This window comes from Channa argus, chromosome 10 (assembly GCF_033026475.1).
Source record: "Channa argus isolate prfri chromosome 10, Channa argus male v1.0, whole genome shotgun sequence".
NCBI lineage: Eukaryota > Metazoa > Chordata > Actinopteri > Anabantiformes > Channidae > Channa > Channa argus.
In genome coordinates this window covers 14,824,612-14,845,573 of record NC_090206.1, presented here as the reverse complement: position 1 = coordinate 14,845,573, position 20,962 = coordinate 14,824,612, and the positions used below count along the sequence as shown (strand labels likewise).

At 37.9% G+C, this 20,962-nt stretch overlaps 1 protein-coding gene across 1 annotated transcript in view; it reads right to left on the bottom strand.

Annotated features, from left to right (window-relative positions):
- Nucleotides 1–5,919: 5,919 nt before the first annotated feature.
- Nucleotides 5,920–20,962, bottom strand: part of LOC137134392 (neuronal acetylcholine receptor subunit alpha-7-like) — a 30,789-nt gene continuing 15,746 nt past the window's right edge. The window contains exons 5-9 of the mRNA XM_067519168.1: nt 15,231–15,478; nt 13,986–14,180; nt 12,820–12,906; nt 10,836–10,945; nt 5,920–10,712 (exon numbers count right to left, since the gene is read on the bottom strand). Of these exons, the coding sequence (XP_067375269.1) occupies nt 10,119–10,712; nt 10,836–10,945; nt 12,820–12,906; nt 13,986–14,180; nt 15,231–15,478 (1,234 nt within the window). The 3' untranslated portion in view covers nt 5,920–10,118. The remainder of the gene's footprint in view (nt 10,713–10,835; nt 10,946–12,819; nt 12,907–13,985; nt 14,181–15,230; nt 15,479–20,962) is intronic.

Below are 20,962 nucleotides of genomic sequence, written 5' to 3'. Positions count from 1 at the left end.
TTATTCCTGTTGTGAGCAGGAAGAGAAGCCTTTGGAATGACTGTCTTCGTTCTCCTGAGACAGCTGGAAAACGTCATATTATGCACATGTCAAAAGAGAATGGTGGAGCAAGTAGTGGTGAGTTTGTGGGTCAAGTTTTTTAAAATACTTCTAAATGCCAGTGAAGTAGACATAATTAATTAAGCTTTTTTGAATGGATATTGTTACAAAAGCTGTTCTAACAGTGAAGACGGCCTTCATCTCAGTAGTTCTCATAGTGTGGAACATGAGGAGCCTACATTGTGCTACCAGATTTATTAAAAAGTCCCACATTTCATAAAGTTTGAGTAAAACTTGTCCCCACTTTGAAAATTTACAAATTGAGAATGCTGGTTTGCCTCACAGAACATCAATAAAAGGAAGCAAGCAAATTCTTTGACGTGCTAAGAAAAACTAAAATTTATACCTGGGCAACTTCAACAAAAATCATTGTACTAATTAGGAAGTTTTAACAAGTCTGATATTAAATTTTTTGGATTGGACTGGCGTCTCAAGTGTGCAACTCTCAGTGTGATATTTTTTTTATCTACCTGCAAATTTAAAGCCAATACAAAACCTAATTTTAGATATTCAGATGTGCATCGTAGTTAGGTGTGAGGGCACAAAATGGGAATGTGTGACTACTGTACTACTACCGTACTGTAATGAGACAGGCCATCAGGAATTGGATATGGACCTCCACAGTCTTTTGATGCACAAACAGATGCCTTAATATAAAAATGCTAATATCCCTTTAGTATTTGAGAAACCTTTTAACTGCACATATATGTATGTCATAAATAAAATATTTATGGCATCTAATAAAGTTAAAGTTCTGTATTGAAGCGCAATCTGGAATTTTATGCTTTTCTTTTTCAATAACAGGTGTTTGACAAAACAAAATGTTATTGTTACTATATGCATAATTCAGGGGATTAAAAGCAACTTCGAACAGTATGAAAAAGCACACTCAAATCCAAGATTACAGGAATTATTGAATGTAGTCACATTGATTATATCATAAACGTTTATTTACACACTAGGGTCACACTCCCAATTTTTTTACTCCCTGAATTGGAGGCAGATTAATACACAAGCACATTGGGGACTTTAGTAAATAATTAGCCATGAATCGAGACCATTACTATCCAGAAAATCTCAGTTCCTGTTAAAAATATGTTAAGTATGTACATGTGAAGATCTGCATATATGCACTGTTGTGTTACTGTACTGTAATTTCCCTGCTCCAGCAAAGTGTGTGTTGTTGCATTTGCAGCTGGGGTCATTTGCATTCATTTGATATGATGGAAATCCCCATGTAACAGAGTGACAGTTTGTCCCATATCTGTTAGTCTAATCCCTGCAAACTTTAAATCTGAGAAAGTCAATTGCACAGATGTGACACAGAGAGATCAAGTACGTAGAAGCCTCACACATTAAAGCAGTTTTTGTTGAGTATACAGTGCATTGGGCAGTGGCAGTCGGTAAACAGCTGGCTGCAGTTTCAACTCCAGAAAATAGAAATTTCAATATACTATGTCAGGTTTTGTTTTAAGTCTCATGTGTGATGAGCCAGAGAACAAATTAACCAAAGATTTTGGAAAGATGTTCTTCTGAATGTTCATGCTGATGGGGCAATATTTCAGTAACACTGAAACAAAGCTGAAAACCAAAACAGCTTTTCTTCAGGTTGTAGTTCATTGCATGGTTTGGTTTTATTTTTGTTTTTTTTATTCCTCAATAAGCATTCAGCTTGCAAATGGCAGGTCAGCCACAGCAGCTACAGGGGTTTAAAGGTAAGAACATTGGGCTGTTACTTTTCTCCAGCTGTCCGTGCAGGGCAGCACCAGCACCAGCACACTTATTTAAAAAAGCAACCGGTCCGACAGCCACAGCGCGGAGCAGAAGAGGAAGTTATTTTAAATGGAAACAGGTTATGGACAACTGTTTGAACAAACAGATATTTGTTTCTTCTGTTTACAATATTGCCTGGAAAAAATATCGTCTAATTTTTGGATTATCTTTTAATCTAACTTTTTTAAGGCATTTATTAAATTAATTTCCTAATGCCTAGGCAATCTGGTACCTAGGCTGCCTCTGCTACTTGGTTTTGAGTTTTAGATAATATTACCACGAAAGAAAGAGAAACAGGAAATTTTACATTTAATATGATATTATCAACTAATTAAGTAGTAAAAGTTATTATTGCAATTGCTGTAGAAGCTTTTGCATCATGCATCATGATGATTAAGTGACACTGGCTCACATATAACATTGTGGCAAAAACCACAAAACAAAGGAACTGTTTATAGTAGCCAATGAGAATGGGGACGATCCACATGAGTACATTCTTAGAGGAATCAAGTAAAGATGTAATACAGGTGGTGTAGAGCTCATAGCTTGGCCTCAAAGATGGTAAAATATCTTCTGCAACCAATCATCGTGAAAACAAAGGAAAGACTGATACGCTTTCCTGACCTCTCAGTCAACCGGTTTGAGAAGAGTTTTAGATTAGACTGTTCCAGACCCATAATCCAAATGCACATTTGCTCAGATTACTTCATGCCTGCGGATTATGGGCAATGCATCATTGAATATTTGCTGCTGAAAGAGAGCGAGTTATAGCATGTACCGTTTTTGTTTGTTGCGTCCTTGCTCCAGACATTTCTGCAACACAGCGTATGTTTGCTTTTCACATTATGCGGCATCTGTGCAATTCTACATGTCTGTATGTCGACCACATTTACTATTTTTTCTAAAATATATTTAAGAGCATGTCTGGTCCTATCAGCATACCTATCAGAAGTGTGTCCTGTATCCTGTTGTCTGAGCTCCTGGCCCGGAACTATCAGGTTTACTAGAACTAATGTTTGCAATCATGAGTGGAAGATAGTTTTATGTCTGTGATGGTTGGGTCTTAGTTAAGGCATCAGTGTTTCCATTTTACATTATTTCTTCTGTTCTCCCAGATTTCAGATCATGCTGGAATCTAGGTTGTAATGCTCTTAACAGCTTTTAAAAAGATCTACATTCTCTGTGGTTGTCCTTGAAACTTGGCAGGTTCATCCCTTGGCAGACTCCGTGGTAACTGATTTTGCAAATGCTCTGCTCATTTGTTTGGGTGTGCCATAAATATGAAACTCATTTGACTCATTTAATTGCCACAATGTTTCTTCAGGGAGATTTACACATCTCACATATAAAACTCCCATTTTGCTTCAAGCCTTCGGACAGAAAGGAGGACGGGCTCTTTTCTGTCCGAAAATCCCTGCAGAAAGTGAGAGGAGACTGATGGATGAAAGGATGTCCTGTCAAGCAAACCATAGTGCTGCTCATCACACTCATATTAGATAGCCATACCGTCATATTAGCATTCAGGCTTCCTTCTTTTCCCATCCGCTAAAATGAATCAAAGCTTATTACAGTACTTGAAGTGTCATGAAAGAATACATTTTATAATGCATTAATGATTTATTGGAATAGAATGTTACGGGAAAGACACAAAATACAATACAATAAAGAAAATAGATCAGAAACCATCGTGTTTGCTGTCTTGGTGAAGTTTGTTAGCATGCTAATGTTCTATTAGCACAAACTACAGCAGAAAACGTAAGAATCCTGGGATAACTTACATGGCTGACATCCGTTCAGTAGTTGAACTACTTCACCGGAAAATGCCGACCTTATGATGTTGAAAAGGGCAGAGGACCACTTCAATCGGGTCTCTTCCTTTGGGACCTTGGATATTAAATAAATGGCAGCCAATCCAATAGTTGTTGAGATATTTCTGTCTTCATCAAAGTGTTGGACCTAACTGACTGATTAACCAAAAGACCACCGTCCACATCTGTAATAATAAGATAATAATAATAATAATAATAAGAGTGAGTTGCGTGCCCCAGTAATACATTTTAGATCTGCCTATGATCATGTGTCAAAGTGAGAGACTGAGACCAGGAGAAACTGACAGGGAAAAGAAGATCATCTGCTGTGGCAGTGGTGTCCAGCAGAACGGTTTGAAGCTCCAGCTTGCAGTGAATTATGGGAGAAGTGGATCGATTGAAACCAGAATGAGAAAACGTGGAGAGCGAGACGGAAGACAAAGTCATGGGGTGACATCCAGTATCTACTGCCGAGCAGATACAGTTTGTTACTTGGAGCCCACCCACCCTTCATAAACCCAAACGATTCTACCCGCCCACCCACAATCCACCTGCCACACACACAGAGCTTCATTTGTCCTTTAACTAATAATGCTGGCCCAGCAGTTCAGCAGGCGGAGGTCATTGCCTTATTGGTTCATATTAAGATTGACCTCTAACTCATAACTTCTTTATGGATTTCATTACCTTTCTGCCCTTTGCTCACTTTCCAACATAAGTCTCTCAACCTGCTTATGGTTTGGATTTCATAACAATTAAGCCACAGTATGGATCATGCCATCATGGATTAGATTTGATGTATTTCTGGAAATAAATGAAAGCCTCAATGTTGTGGTTCATATCTTTTGATGCCCCCGTGAAGTAGACATCAGCTGCACACTGAGCTTAGCAGTCTGACCCTTTTGCTAAGGCACCAGCTGAGCTCAGTGTGTGAATGTGTTCATGCGAATGTGTGTTCAAAAATGACATGTACATGTGTGTAATGTGTGTATGAGCACCAGTAGTCACCTGGGCCTGCACTTTGACATGTTATTACTCAAGCTCTATATCAACAGATTCACACATCGCAACCTTCAGTTGTGCCAACAAACCCAAATGGAGAAGCAATGACAAGTTGTGCATGTGATGTCATGGCAGATTCCTTTTTCACTTTGAAGGTCTGGCTGAAATTTGTAAGCATGTGAATATTACCAGCAGCGACTGGCAGCTGAGATGTTCTTCCTCACCGGGGGTTTGCTATGCGCACCAGGCACTGTTAAATAGATTAGGGCACATGCATCTCTTTCCATAAGAGTGTTATCTATCTTGAAAAATCTAAGACTTACTTTTAAATATGTCAAGCAGAGGAAGAAGTATGCAAAAAATAAAAAAATAGTTAAGGGAAATAATGTAAATAAATGGAGGTGTGCCTACACTTAAATTTGTAGTAAACATTTAAATAGCACATCCCACCATTAAATAATTAGTTTCAGCAAATACTAAAATGTATTAGAGTTGTATAAAAATGTTTAAATGTGTGCAGCATAGTGGTGGAGTGGGTAGCACTGCTGCATCACAGCTAGGAGGTCACGTGGTCGCATACACGGCTGACTGTGGCGTTTCTGTGTGGAGTTTGCATGTTGTCCCTGTGCTTGCGTGGGTTTCCTCCATGTACTCCACTTTCCTCCCACAGTCCAAAGACGTGTGTGTTATATTAACTGGTGACTCTAAATTGCCCCCCAAAAAGGTTTTCTGTCGGTGTATGTCTCTCTGTGTTGGCCCAGAGATTAAAAAAAAAAAAAAGCTGCTCAAGTGAGGAAAGGCCAAAATGTCCTCACTTGCCAAAAATGTCCTCACTTTGTAAGTAAAATACTTTCTTTGGTTCTTACCAAGTAGAAAGTACAGGTAAGCAGAACAAAAGAGAGGAGGTATTAACCTTTAATAAGGTGTATAGAGATGGGTTACTTGTCCTTCAGTCAAAGTGCCTGTAGGGCTTTCAGGCACCAATTACACACACACTCACACACACACACACACACGTGAACTGCAAGAACTTACACTTTTTTCTGAATTTAAAATTTCCTTATTAATCCAGCCTTGTAGCAGGGATTCTCAGTTTCTCCTTCTTGTGTTTGTGTGGTAGTTTTACTGCTTGCCATTCTCTCTTTCCACTTTCTTTTTCCAAAGAGAACCTTCAACCACATTCAATTTATAACAGTTTATATTCCAAAATGATATATTTTACAATGTTCATCTAATTAAATGTATGAGCATTAGAACATCATACGGTGCTGATTGACTTTTTTCCTCCTTGTGGTACATTACACACAGCTGATGTGGCTTCTCAACCACAAATAACAGACCATTTCCTCCCCGACATTGCATAGCAGCATATACCCAAAATATTTATACATCACCTCACAGAAAAGTCACAGCAGCATTAATGCAGCCTTCTTGTTCCACAGCTACATTTAAAGTGACATCACCTCATAATGGTTCAATTGCCTAATTCCCTAATTAATGCCTAATTCGAATCCCAACTGCTATGTCTGTTGAAGATTTTCTAGTCATACTACACACAATTTAGCAGTTTATATAACGTACAGTTTGACGTTACATAGATCTGTAGGGACAATCTAGGTTTTCAACTGAATCTATTTTGAAAATCTTCAAAATGCTGTATGTCCCTGTGCTCACATGCTTACGTACTGATGTATCAGATGGCTCAGTCATGGATTGTTTCACTCATTTTTATTCCCATGACCCTTTAGTAAGTGATTGGAACACTGACACATTGCGGCAGGTGTAACTCCCACATAGACATCTCATTGAATAAACTGTATACATCAGATTGTAGTATATTTGTCTCAGTATTTAGCCTTTGTGTTATTCTATTTTTGTTTTTCTTTTATGAAAGCAAACACATCAAAGTATGTTACAAACTGCTTTATTACTAATCCTTGGATTTCCCTTTGAGAAACACCACTTTACTGACAGGTGCCTTCTGTTTGATTTCACCTTTGTAAAGAGTATTTGTCTGTTTTGCGCACTGTGAATGCAATAAAACAGGTACAATTCTGACATGTTTTCAGGCTAATATCAGAAAAGGTCACGTTTCTTATTAGGAAATATTCTATTTGGTGCTATTTGAAAATTTTGTCTCCCTAAAATGTCTAAGATATTTCTGTTAGACCTTGAGTCTGAAGACTTACTAAAATAATACTTTATCTATAGAAGAAAAAAATGCACCCATTATTCTGGTCCTAATGATTGGAGTTCATCCACAAAACATCAAACAATTGAAAGTTAGGAGGATGCTTTTGTTGGCCTCACAAAAAAGAAATCAGAGAATATTTCCTAAACTACAGAAGGAAAACATGGCCCACATATTTTTGTCTTTCATGGTTGTCTGGCCCATTTCAGCTCCGATTTTCATTTGATTTCTTTTCCCATGTCTTTGTCTGAGACCAATAACTAAATTTTAACCACCACTGAAGCAAACCAGGACATTACTGAAAATAAAGTATGTGAATTTTACTCCGGTGAAAATCACATTAGTAGCCGAATAACGATCACATTATTTGACAGTTTCACCTGTACATGTGAGAAGTGAGTAATGGTAAAGGTAAATATATCTCTTTTTTTTTGCCTTCCTATTATGATTAGCACATCATGGCCCAGGAAGATACTGGCAAGGTGAATGTTTTAAAGGGATTAAACACCCCATGTCTCACTAATCTTCTTAATTATCACTGAGGACACTGATGTTGTTGGCTTGTGTTTCTGTGTTTATCTTTGAACATGCCATATTTTTATTACTGCAACCATATCACAACCATTTAAATAGCTTATTCAAGACTTTCCCTCTTTCATTCTCATTAACTAATATTTGCCTGATCTGTCCCCCTCCTATCTGGCAGCTCGCAGTTAAGCAGCATGCACTCCGACTGATCTTGTAACTTGTGGCCGGAGTTTTACAAGCCTTAAAATACTGGCTGTTGTTTTGCCCAAAAAGTTTCACAATGTAAAATCCTGTAACTGTAAAAAAAGCAATTTGAGAAACATTTTAATTTGTCTTTGGAATAATGCTATCGATGGTATAACATATTCTTAATACTCCAATTTCAATTCAATTAGTGGAATAAACATGTAATGGCCAGTCCTTTGTTATGGCTCCTGAATAATCATGCAGATGACTTACATCCAAGACTAAAGCAAGGTTTCCTTAACCCCGCAAATCTACCCACCGCCTGTTATACATAGAATAAATACACTTTTATTACCATACAGAGGCAAAAAGTTACACGTCGAATGACAGAGAAAAACACCATGTGGCTATAACAAAGCATGGCTGGGAGGTGGATATAGAATTATACAGATTTACCACTTCGTTGTTTATATCAGTTGCCCAGTTCAAATCATATAGATACATACAGACATGAGGGGCTTTTATAAATCCACTGTATGTTTTCCAGTGATGCCCAGTGCTGTCCAGTCTCTGCAGTATTTCTGCATCATCAATTTCCAATGTAACATTGATCTTTATCTTCAGTGAGCACTCATATATATTAAAGTCCAGCAAATGCCTGCTGTTCCTGCTCAAACTAATGGCATGTACAAGTAGTGTCAGACATACACTACAGTTCATGGCACATCATTTGACTTTACTTTAGAAACATCCCTTTGCAGCTGGTCAACACCAGTTCATACTTATCGACACAGTGCTTTTTGCAAAGAACTGGATGCGTCATTATTACAGTGTCCCAAATGTTACAGATTCTACTGGCTAAAATCCAAAAAGGCAAGACAATGTGAAAAGTAATCCTAAATAAGCATTCCTGACTTTATGAGTATAGATGCCTCTACATTTGCGCCAAAGCAATAAAGTTATGTCTAATGCTCTGCTGATGAAAGTAAAATCAAAAACAATAATTTCACAGTGAAACATCTCATTTAACGACAAGCTAACATTGTCACAGGGATGGTACATCATCAGAAAGCATCTGATTCCCTCATCAAGAAATCAAAAGATAAACAATCAGTGTATAAGCTCACACCGAGGTGATAATTTTACATTTGTATGTGTGGATTTATATACACAGGACAACAATCAATCAGAGATACAGTGCCTTAGAAAGTGTATTTATTCCCCTTGAACATTTCCACATTTTGTCCCATTATAACCATAAAACATAAATGTATTTTATTGGGATTGTATGTGATATACCAACACAAAGTGGCACATAATTGTAAAGTAAAATGAAGATAATAAACGGTTTTCAAAAGTTTTTACAAATAAAAATCTGAAAAGTGTGGAGTGAATTTGAGTCCACCTGTGTGTAATTTAATATCAGTAAAAACGCTATGTGTGGCTGAAACGTAACACTGCACATCACCCTGAACAAACCCCCGCCATCGTGGAAGGTGGTGGAAGCATCATGTTGTGGGGCTGCTTTTCTTCCCCAGGGAGAGGGAAGCTGGTCAAAGCTGATGGGAAGATGGATGGAGCCAAATACGGGGCAATCTTAGAAGACAACCTGTTAGAGTCTGCAAAAGACTGGAGCCTGGGACAGAGGTTCACCTTTCAGCAGGACAGTGAATCCAATCAATGGCCCAATCAAAGTCCAGACCTAAATCCAAATGACAGTCTGTGCCAGGACGTTGCCAGAGCAACAATTTCACTCTCTGGATGTGCAAAGCTGGTAGAGACATACCACAAAAGATTTGCAGCTGTATTTGCAACAAAAGGTGGTTCTACAAAGTATTGACTCACGAGGGCTGAATCACCATTTTCAGATATTTATTTGTAAACAGTTTGAAAACTATTTATTATTTTCCTTCCACTTCACAGTTATGTACCACTTTGTGTTGTTCTATCACATAAAATCCCAATAAAATACATTTATATCTGTGGCTGTAATGTGACAAATTGTGGAAAATTTCAAGGGTATGAATATTTTTTCAGGGCACTGTAATTGTAAAGAACAAGAGATGTACTGTGGTGGTGTACTGTACAGTAACGAACAATGATATTTAAACTGTTTTCAGCCACTTTGTCGTCCTCTTATTGACGCCTTACTCAGTGGGTAAAGCCTTACCCAAAAACTACCAACCTTTTTCCTTAAGAGTTCATTCTCACGTTTTTGTTTAATCAACATGCCAAACAACCTTTCCTAGATATGAACAATTTGTCTCATCAATTGAAATTACTTGTCTTTATCTGTAAAATGCTAATGAAACATAACAAAGAGCCTTTAACATTGCTTCCTCGTTGATCAAGAATGTTTTGTTTCCTGGTTGGTTCAATGGGCTACATGATTTAGCAGCTTGCCATAACTTCCAGGTTTTATTTGTTTGCTTCAAATGTATTAAATTTGTTTGCTCTTTCTCTCTCAAGCTCTTCTTTATTTATAACCAGTTTGCATCCGCTTCCCTCCCTCTTTCCTGCTGTTGAAACAGCTATGTGAAATCCTTGGAAACAGCCTCTATGAAGTTAGGTGCTGACATGAGGATGGTAAAGGTGCAAATGATGGAGAAGAGAGAGAAGGCCACCAGGCACAACCGGTCAACCACTGCCGCTGCAAACTTCCACTCACTGCATATGGCTTCAGCCTCATCCTGATCTCGGAACCGCTGGGCTATGTACGAAACCTCCTCCAAGATGCGGTGGATCTCTGGTGGGGGGATGCTTACTCCCATTCCCAGGCTTCCAACACCTCCTGTTGGCTCAGCCTCATCGCTGAGAGAACCGTGGGCACGTCCCCCGAACACTATCCCAGAGTCACTAGAAGGTGGGCAGTGTTGGCTCTCCATGGGGTGGTAATTGCTGAAGTAAAGATTCATGGAGCCGTTGGAGGTGCCGGTGGGACAAGCAGTGCAGGATGTTTGTGAAAGGGGCACAGTGAGGCTTGGTACTGTGCCCATTTCTATGGAGCTTGTGCTGGAGTGATGCTGGGAGGTGTGACGGTACTTGTAACCAGGCCGCTTGCGGTCATCGCCAGGTTGTTTCATACGGAGAAACCAAGCACACCAGTTCAACAAAACCACCCGAACCTAAAAGGAGAGAGTGTAAATGTCTCACACGCATAGTAAAACCTTTATTTAACCAGAGGCATATTTGCTAAATGTTATCAATGACAATAGCGATGACTGTCTGATTAAATCAGCCTCACTCACCCACTTAGGCATCTTGCCTCCCTGAGGGTCATGATGGTGAAACTGCAGGACTATAACTGTCACCACCACTGACATTCCCACAATCATCATGGTGCTGGCAAAGTACTGGGCTGCCAAGTACAAAACAAACACAAAAATTAACATCTTTTTTTAGATTTATGCCCAGATACAAACAAGATCAGGCATTTTAATACTTGTTGCAGGTTGTCCCCATTTTTAGCTTTTTGAAGTAGCCCATTGTTACACTTAATTAAAAAATACTTACAGGTAAAACATTAAGATTAAATTCATTCAAAAAATAGGTTGATTTCACACTCTAACATAAAAGGAAAGCAAGTCTGATCTATCTTTACAATGAGTTACATAGCCAAGGGGAAAAGAAGCACATGTGAACTGAAATGGGTAATAAAAACTGTGCAAAACTTGTGGCAAAACAGAGATTAGGGGTAAACAAAGCAAAATAAAAACAAACAGCAGAGACTGAGAGAGATAAAGAAATTTGTGTTGGTTCTGGAGGGATGGTTTCACCTACACAAAGGGACAGTGGGGAAGCACGAACTGAACAGAGATAAAATAGCAGCTAAACAAGACTACAGGTACTGTACTGCCAGCAAAGTCAGACTTTACATCCCTTCTCAAGGTCAGAGATCATGGCTTTTTTTAGACACACTGGAAGACAGGAAAAGGGTTAGATAAGAAAGAGGGAGGCAGCTCAATGGAGGAGAGTTAAAGAAGAGGTTGAGCAGAGGATAATAAAACAAAATGTGAGAAGACAGAGACAAGGGAAGAAAGAGAAAATAATGTTTATAGATGTGTTCATGAGAGTTGGAAAGTCATTTGCCATGTTGCATTGGATTTAAGGTCAATCAGAAATGATTTGGCTTTTTTTATTGGTTAGAGACCCGGAGGAATATTGCCCAAACATATAATGAATAGTAATTTAATACATAAATATAAGAGCTGATCTCTCTGAATTAAAAAATAAATTTGAAAAAAAAAACTGAATTAAAATGAATTGAACCAAGTGGTTTGATTTACAGTAACTTACAATAGATACAATAACTCACATCCTCATTTTGACCCAGTTTTGTAAAGGTACATAGGTCATTTACATAGGCCTTGCATTTAGGTCAAATATAAAAAATATACATTTATCAATCTCTTCTCAGTGAGGACAGTGGTAACAACTAACATCAGTACACTCCTATAATATACAGCTGCTATGTGCACTATATTTCACTTGACCCACGGAAATTGATGACATATACCAAACAAGACTGGTTATCACATATAAATTAAGGAGTTCTAGCTCTCCCAACATGCCTGTCTCCTCACTTGCTCTGCAAAGTCTTTGACATCTATTTCTGACAACTCTGGCAAAGGTTAGTCATCCCTCACTCCTCTCTTGGCCTCTTTTTTCACGGCATCCATTATTTCTTCTTCGATATTCTTTTCCACGTTTGCCTCCCCAGTGGAGAATCAGAAATTTCACAGGCTGGTAATGGTGCTGACAGCTTGAGTTCGGGCCACCCAATTACACTATCCACCATGCAGCGGGACTTCGAATGATGTATTGATGCCCTCAGGCCCTCAATAAAAGCCTAGTCAGTCAGGGTTTTTATTTATTATTTATCCAGGGGACTATATACAGTATATAGAGAGTTCAGGCAATAGCAGACATTTTAAACACTCAATACCTGATGTATGTTTTATATTACTAGTGTAAACTCATGGATATAGTCAAGTTGTTGGTGTAGATTGTTTGTGTGTTGATAGACTGAATCCATGTTACAGTAACTTAAAGTTACTTTGCTGAAGGTAAACACACACAGTTTCAGTTATGGCTTTGGTGACATATTGCCTATATTCAGAACTATTCCTCTGGTTTTTACTTCCTTTCACAAAGAGGACTTCCCTTTGATTTTCTGATTCATGCACACTTAAATATGTCACATTCTCACTTAGACACATAAATATAACTCACCGATAAGAGGAACAGAATCAGATGTGGCAGGCATGATCTCTGCTACCAGAAGCATGAAGACAGTTAGCGAAAGGAGCACAGTGATGCCTTGAGACAGATCAAGAGAGACACACATTAAGAGATAGAGAGAGCATATCATCATGAGCTAATACAGTACATAAAAATGTGATCATAGTCATTGATGTGAAAAATTATTCCTGAGGTAGGTTATCAGTTATGTTCGTGTGACGACAACCATTTTTCAGATGGCAGCTTCTCTGATGTGTTCAAGGTAGGTTACTAACCTCCTACACACCGACCTGTTATTTTGAAATTCATTTATTCTAAAGCGATTTGTAATGCAGACATTCATGGCTTGCTATATGATTCATAAGGACATGTTTGCCGACAATATGCATGCACAAATATATGAGTATGTGTTAATGTGCTAATGCATTGGTGTAAACTTTTCACAGTACTTGTGAAAGTTTGAAGCCGTTTAAACCAGTGTTAGTTTATTGCTCTCCGTTTTATGAAAACAAGACTAAAGTTCAGTTTTATATGTACTTATGCATTGTACTTAAAGCTACAATGTGCAACTTTTAAAAATCAAGTATGATGAGAATCAAAATGTGTCAAAGCCCATGGCATCTCACAATTTGTGCAACCCTTTAGCTGGGTTTAAACGTTCTTTGATTTGTGACTAAAAGCGTCGGAAGTGATTGTTTCAGAGTCTGTGTGATGCCTGTGTGAGATTTTGACACCACCTCTCCACAATAAGATAACCTATGGAGCATATCTCTACAAAAAAACATATTTGAAAGACGTTACATACTGTAGCTTTAACAACTCTGCATAAATTATCATTGCTTTCCCTCTTTCTTCAATAGATCAAAAACACATCATTAAGAGATTTAAGCAAGATTAAAGGTGGACTCATTGCTGTAGCTGACTGATGATTGGTGCCTAAAATTAAGATAACATTAATTAAATAAAGTGTGGCACCATACAAACTAAACATTTTACAGTCTCAAATAATGTCATTGCCTTCCTTGTACATTTCTTTACGCCCACTCTTCCTGTGACTTATCGACCAACATATCCACAAATATATCTGCAATACTTAATCATTGTCCAACATAGAAAGTATATTTATTTTGTTTGTGTGTTCAGTATTCTCCACTCACCCAGAGAAATCTTTTCCCCAGAGTCTGCAGGTAGCAGGAAGACAAGCAGAGCCAAACCAGAGATCAGTACACAGGGAATGAGCAAATTGAGGCCATAATATAGTGTTCGGCGGCGCATGGTGACTGTGAATGTCACATCTGGGTAAGGCTCCTTACAGCACTCGTAGTACAGCTCATTACGCTTGGCTGGAACTCCTGAAGAAGAAACAAACACCAACAGGTCATTGTAAGGACTGATAGCTATATAAACCTGAAATCCATTAGTCCAATTATTGTAATTAACAAATGTATCTCGTGGTGTATCTGTCCATATGGATGCATGATTAGATGGAATCAAAGAATCTAAATGTTTCATGATGCCTTTTTAGAATGGTTTTTAATGCCAAAATATTCCAAACTATGCCAAACAAATAACAGCAGAATCATATTTTATACTTGAGGTGAGTCATCTCACCTTGAAACATTAAGGATGTGGTGTGCTGCACTCCCATATGGCTTTGCCACACATCTACTAGTGTGTCAAACAATCCCAATGCATACCATCTGTTGTTGTCTGACACCTATTTTCCAGCTAGAGGCACAGGCCCTGTGATCTGCCATTTCTCTGTCTCTGAATCTCTCTGCTTAACAGGTCTGCAGGAAATTATTGGAAGCCAAGACGTTGTTATATAGCATGAAAGTGTTGTAGGGATTGGAATGAATGTACAGGACATTAAAATGATAAGACTGATAATTCTTTCTATAGCCACAATCACTCTATAACCTTAGCAATATTGTCAAAATGACAACAAAGGTCCTCTAACCTTAATGAAGTGCTTATTTTAATGCAATCTGTAATCTTTTTCTTAAAAGTTGCTCTTGTGTTTAAACCTACACAAGCCTTTACTATATAACTGAACAAATGAAGTTGGCAAGGCCAGATCCCAAACTGAAACAAACACAGAATGATGAAAAGCAAAGCATCTATTTATGCACAGATTCTGTGGAGATTTTACACTACAGCCTTTTAAAGATGATCTTAGACAATTATTCCTGAATGTTTGAGCTTTGTTTACATACTGGTGCAGTACAAATGGGACGGGTATTATTATTATTATATGCCCTTAGGAAATGTATTCAAAGTTTGTTGTCACCTCAAACAAACTGTATGCATTAAATTATAACATCACACTGACTTTACAAGTACAGCCATCGAATCCTGGTGGCAATAACTACAAGGATAAATATATCCACAGGTTCTCTTACCCACAAGGTCCCACTCGCCATTTGATATGTAGGTGGATGTGTCCACATCCAGCATCTGGAGGTCCAGCAGCCAGCCATTGTGGGTCCAGGAACCAAACTTCAAGTCACATTTCTGAACATCGAAAGGGAACCAACGCACATCGATGTAGCAGGTGCTCTTCAAGATGCCTGGGGGGATGTACTGGCAGTAACCTGATGCATTCACCAATACATTTGTGTGGAAGGTGGCATCAAACCGCTCGTCCGCACTAGGAAAAGATTAACAGAGAGTAATGAGTGTGTTAAACATTCTCACTTTAAGATACAACTGAGCATTGTTCTATGGTACTGATTCCTTTATTACCTCTATAATTAATTCTGCAGTTGTGTTCATGTACCACTCACTGGCAATTACTTCAAATAGATTTTTTGAATTTGTGCTATCACAGAGAAATTAAGTCTCACAATATAACAAAAACAATGTATGAATGAAGACGATGAGCTGAAAAATCACAACAGGTTAATTGTGTTCTGTTTGCATGTTTGTCAGAGTCAACAATGTTCTTGCTTAAGACAATTTAAAGGGATACGATAACAGTTTGGAGAGCTAGGACAATATTGTGAAGAACAAATCAGATTTATACATTTAAAGTCATTTGTTATGGTAAAGAAAACCTAATCAGTAAGCCCTTTAGTTTCACCCATAGTTTCACTGCTGTTAGTGTTTGTGTGCACTTGTTGTCTTGTGTAAGTTTGCTAGTTCATCTGCTCTGTCTAACTTGCCGTAATGACAAGCAGCAAATCTATTTAGCCATCTTTGCAGCAACCAGCCTGCTGTTCTGGTCTTTAACCCCACATAAACACATTGAAACCCAGGTGAAACCCAGGTGCAGTGAGATTAAATATACACTTCCATTACTACAGCACGTACAGAGTAACGGCAACCAAATGTTGCGTGACACGAGAAAACACTGCAGATGCCTCCATTAAGGTGCTGCAACAGCCTGCTGGGATGACATTAAGGCAGCCATGGACACATTTGTGAATTGTAGATATTTTGAAAATACATTAGAATATCAGGCAACAAGTTCGCTCATAAAAAAGTTTAAACGTGTCTGCACGATCCACCAAAAACGTAGAAATTTGCAATTTCCAAACGTTATGATTATAATTAAATAATACAGTTTTCTTTACAGTGTCATTTAATTTTGATATGCTGCAGCATAATACTACAGTTATTTACATTTAGCAATTTAAACAACAAAAAACGTAAACAATGTGTTTACGAAATGAAAACAATATTTTAGAAAAAAGTGAAGCAGGTCTCAAAACTTTCCGAATGCACTGTATATGCCACAATATGAAGTCATATTTCAGGGTCAGGATAGGTGTGGCACACTGAGCACCTGGATATATTTTGTAGGGAATTGGTGATTATTAATGGGAATGTAATAATTATAATTTTAATTACTTATTGTACTTTTGGGTAGCTTGTGAATTTCATATTCTGAATCAATAAGGTCTTGGGATTATTAATACAAAACATTATATAATTCGATTCTGAAAAGTGACCAGAGTTTGGCTATGACTCATTTTAGTGGAGTATATCTACCATCACTTCTGATGAGTCAGTGGGCAGCAATTACTGGTGTTAGGCAAGTGCTGTTGTCTGCCCTTGACGGGAGCCTCCATTACAATATACAAATATAATGTCGGGTAGAGTCAGTTTCCCTTACTGGAATCTCATACATCAGCAAAATTGAATTAATTAATGAATTAATCAAAAAATGAAGGCTCTGAATATTCTAAGAGTAACAAACAATTCCTTTGGGGATTTATATGCCTACACTTCTAATCTTGAATTCACTTCAGCTCTGGCACTCCAGCTGAACTCTAAATAAGTATTAAAGAGAAACTCCACTTGTGTGGGTGAGAGTGTGAACTCTAAATAAAGTGCCAAAAGCAAAGGCTGAACTTTTAAAGAATATAGTTAGTGTTTCTTGTTTAGTGGCCTTGTGCAATATGGGGCCAAAAATTTGTTGTTTTAAAATTTTATCTCTATTTTTTCTTTCTTGTTGAGACCATAGAGAGAATATTAGGGCATGTGAAGAGAAGAATAGAAGCCAACTTATTATCAACATAAATATTACAAATTTGTTTAATAGGATTATTATCCTATTACTTCTAATAGATAAACGTGTTTAATTGTTATTTGAAAGTTATTTGTAGTGTTCTGAGCCATCTGAAGATGAGGGAGATACGACTGACTGACACCAAAGTATAATGCATTGCAAGAATTAAGCCTGGAACTGATAAAAGCCTGACTTGCTATTTAAATCATTAAAACAGTGACTTGACTTTACAACCACAGCTTATCTTACTTATCCTAAACATCTCCAGTACAGCCGTGATTTCCTGCTTTTCTGTACTGGTGTGGGCACTGTTGATACTTCAGTTTTTCTCATGGAGATTAGACAGCTGCTACACCCTCCTGCTGTGAACTGGAGCTGGGCATTCAAGCAATGGTTAACAAAAAAGGGAGACATATGTGCACCAGAGGTTCAAGATAGAGGGATATCAGATGGTTCCTTCATTCATTCTTACCAATGTCCTCTTACTCCGCAAAATTGATGAGCATAAGGCTAGTGTCAAGTTTCTGGCAGAGTATAGCAGTGCTTGTATTCTTTTCCTTGGTGGAAACATGGCTTCGGGAGAAGATTTACAGTCCAATCTGAAGATCGATGGCTTTGGTGTTCCCCCTGTCTGGACAGAGATCCTGCAGTGACTGATAAGTCACTTGGTGGAGTTATATACAGTATCTGTACAGAAACAGTGGTGCAATACAATATGGTTGTTAGAGAGTCACTATCCAGCCCAGACATTGAAATCCTTTCTGTGTCTTTATGCCCTTTTTTATCTTCCACTGCAATTATTACAATAATGTGTAACTCTTGATACCAAAGGCTAATGCTGATACAACTACTCAAACCTTAACCAGTACAGTGCAACGGCTTCAGGGGATTGTACCGGACACAACGATCTATGTTGAGGGTGATTTTAATCATTTGAAACATGGAAAATCTCTGTGTAAATTTATCAGTATGTGACTTGCCAAACTCATTAGTGCCTGTCTTTGGATCTTTGTTTAGTTAAGGGGCCTGCAAATCTTTTGTAAATGTTGGAATATAACATTTATCTTGTTCCGGTAACATCTTGTTCTGGCTTGGACAAAAGAGTCCATTCACTGTCTCCAGGATTGTTTAATTTACACTGTTTGTGTAAATTTGCTCCTTAATACCTGTGTGTCATGGTACATAGCACATACATAGTTCTCTTTTTATGTCATAAGTAATGTTTCATCTGTCCACAAGATATTGTGCCTTCAGAGAGATCTTGGCTGGATGCCCACTACTATGGAGAGTGGCCACAGTATAAAATTGTCTCATTTACAGTATAGACAATATGTCTAACTGTGGACTCATGAAAATCTAAAGTCTGTGACATTGCTCTGTAACCCGTTCCAACTACATGCAAATAAACAATCTTTATTCATAGGTCTTTTAAGATGTCTTATATGCGAGGCATGGCTCACATCAGCTGCTGCTTGTTAATAGCACACTGACACAATTCGATTGGTTTTATAAGTCATGGTACGTCAAAAACCCACCTCCACTCTCATTTTGATGATTGGACTCAAGTTTTTCCAACACCTTATTCCTGCTGAATTTTTTTGACATCAGAAGCCTAGAGTTTGCCATTTCTTTTTCTACTATTAGTTTGTATGTTTAATGGGTTTGTTCAACAAAGATATTATAGAGTGTGACTTTTTCTCAGTATAGAAATATTGTGTTTGTTGGTATTCAGCATTTTGTTGAAAACCAGATCTCATTTCATGACCTATTACAGAAAACCAGGAAATTGCAAACAGCGCCATTCATTTTTGTCACAGATGTAGTTGTAGACCAAGCAAACCACTGCAACAGTAACATCAAACCCACAGACTGAATTCTACATAGAAACTTACAGTATATATGCCCACACAATACACCTATACATGCACGCACAAATCAGTACAAACACATAATACATTTCCTTGAGGCAGAGATAATGTCAGTGTGTCTTAAAACATCCCGGAGGCTCATTCAGCCCTGACAAATGAAAACGGCCTGCATCCTAACACAATTTGTAGATGAACCCATTTCATTTGTCCCAGCCTTTGAGTGATTTACCTTTTTCTAAGTTAAAAAAAGGTTAAGTGATGTAATTTATTTCTCCTCTGTGTGTACTGCTATCAGCTGTGGCTCCAGGTGCTGGGGAGGGATGTGTGGGTTGGCCTAGGTGGAGCTGGCAATAAATTACCCAAGCTTTGCCTTTACTTTAACTAAAGGTGTGTGCTTTCCTACAATCAGTGCTTCCACTCATCATAATATTAATGGTGTAGTGTAACAGTGTAATAGTGACCTTATTGCAACGTACACATTTCAATTATCAAACAACATAGTATAATACATAAAACTGGACAAGCGATAGCCCTGGGAGAATGGAAAGTAATTGTGGTTGTACAACATCTACACACACATACACAGACACAGTGCTGTGGACACAGAAGGCAAAGTGGATTCCGATTCTGACCAACAGCTACAATGGTGGCAGTGACAGGTTCCTGCACCATGGGAGATGAGTCACCAAGCTTTCTTCTCACTCACTCAACACCTGCTGCTGCCATTGCACAGCCACACACAGATGATAAAATGGAAGTCACAGTGTGTACCTGGGGCAGGAAGAGAGCCATGCAGACTGGAATTATCACGTGCTATTAAAGGCCAATTGAATGAGCCTTAAGCCAGACTAAGCAAGAATATGCAATTTAACTTTACAATTCAATTTTAAATACATTATCAAACCTGACTAAAGACTAAACCTGCAACCAGAGTACTTTCTTCGTCTATGCTTCTTCCATCTGTTTTCTTCTAATGACTTCTTTTACATTTGCTAATGAAATATTTTAGATTTTTGTCAATTTTATTCAACTAAGAAAAGAGGAAAAGCTAACTGTTTCATAACATCAAGACCCAGATTAATTAGCTGGAAAAGACGCTACAGGCCAGAAGCACAGTAGCCTATATTTGCAATATACTGTATAACAACATACATTTATTGCTAGGGCATGGGCAGAAAGTTAATACACATATACTGTCTTGAAATTGTCTAGTAAAAAAAGAATGAGGAACAGAAAGCTTGGGATTATTGTGTTGGGGAAATAATTGTTTTGTGTGTAGCCTAAATATGTATTTTCTATTCTAGTTGTTACCAACTTAAACAAATAATGTGTTACTGAGTACAAATATCAATTCTCCTGTATCACAAAAGCATCACTGTTGTTGATAAGCAGAAATCAAGTGCTCCATTGACTCAGCACCTAGATGTTCACCTTCTCAAGTAACAATGACATTCATAGGACGGAACTGACACCGATACCCTCAAACCACACTAAGTTTATCTAGTATATATTTATATACAGACACAAATAATGCAAGCTTTGCTAATCATCTGCATACTAGTTTGCTTCTATTTAGAGCTCATTCAGCTGGTTTTACAAAAATCATTATAAAAGAGATGGCCTCAATTTAACATTCACAAAAAAAAATTGCTTTCTACTGTAACATATTTTAAGGTCTTTAGAAACCATGCATTTTAAAAACGTGCACATCAGCTTTAAACACTGGATTCATTTTTTATTATTTTTAAAGCGA